The 1,118-nt window shown below is 73.3% G+C and overlaps 1 protein-coding gene across 1 annotated transcript in view; it reads right to left on the reverse strand.

Moving 5' to 3' along the window:
* Positions 1-1,118, reverse strand: part of Slc27a1 (solute carrier family 27 (fatty acid transporter), member 1) — a gene marked incomplete in the record, with an annotated part of 18,128 nt that overhangs the window by 7,655 nt on the left and 9,355 nt on the right. The window contains 3 exon segments of the mRNA XM_013507238.1: positions 639-748; positions 813-904; positions 1,005-1,113. Coding sequence (XP_013362692.1) covers positions 639-748; positions 813-904; positions 1,005-1,113 — 311 coding nt within the window.

Here is a 1,118-nt window from a genome sequence, read left to right on the forward strand (position 1 = left end):
TCGAGAGGGCGTGTCTGTGGGTGGCTGAGAGGAGGCATATCAGGGAGGGGCTGGGCCGAGAGAGGCGTGCCTGTGGGCAGGGCGGGATCTGGAGGGGCATAATGACGGAAAGGGGCGTGTCCGTGGGTAGGGCGGGACCGAGCCTGCAGGGCATGGTCCAGAGGGGCGTGGCATCGGGGAAGGGGAGTGTCTGTGGGCAAGGGGCGTGTCCGAGTGGGGCGGGACCGAGTCTGCAGGGCATGGTATGGGCAAGGGGCGTGTCTCGGATGGGGCGGGGCCAAGTCTGCAGGGCGTGGCGTCAGCAAGGGGCGTGTCTGTGGGTGGGGCGGGGCCGTCTGTGGGGCGTGTCTTGTCCGGTGGGGCTGTCTGGAGGGGCGTGGTCCAGAGGGTTGGGTGTGGGGCGTGTCTTGGGCGGCGGGGGCGTGTCCGTGGGCGGGCATGGTAGTCTGTGGGGGCGTGTCAGTGGGCGAGGCCGAGTCTGCGGGGCGTGTCTGTGGGTGGGCGGGGCCGTGTCTGCGGGGCGTGGTCGGGGGCGTGTCTGCGGGTGGGCGGGGCCGAGTCTGCGGGGCGCGGTCCAGAGGGCACGTCCCAGGCCGGCGGGCGGACTGGCCGAGGGCGCTGCCTGGGGAAGGGCTGACCGTGCAGTTGTACTTGACGCAGTCGTCCCAGAAGCGGCTGGCGGAGAACTTCTTGCGCAGCACCACGGTGAGGCCGTAGATGAGGCACTGCCCCACGCCCATGATGTTGCCTGCGGGGGGCAGGGGTGAGCCGGCGCGCCCCGGCCCGCGCCCCGCCGCCCCGCGGCCGCCTACCTGCCGAGTGGTACAGGGGCAGGCAGTCGTACAGCACGTCCGCCCGGCGCATGCGGTAGGCGTGGTGGCCGAAGGCGGCGATGCGGTAGTACCTGGGGGGAGGCGGCAGTGCGAGGCCGGCCCGGTGCGGGGCTGCACTGCGGGCGGCGGCGGGGTGCGGAGGGAGGGCCCGCCTCGGCGTCCCCGCCTCACCTGCTGTGCACCACGATGGCGGCCTTGGGCAGCCCCGTGGTCCCCGACGTGTAGATGTAGAACAGGCGATCTGCGGAGAGGGCGCGTTGGGCCGGGCCGGCGCGGGGGCGCGCG

This window comes from Chinchilla lanigera, unplaced genomic scaffold (assembly GCF_000276665.1).
Source record: "Chinchilla lanigera isolate Chin_1 unplaced genomic scaffold, ChiLan1.0 scaffold00123, whole genome shotgun sequence".
Taxonomy (NCBI): Eukaryota; Metazoa; Chordata; class Mammalia; order Rodentia; family Chinchillidae; genus Chinchilla; species Chinchilla lanigera.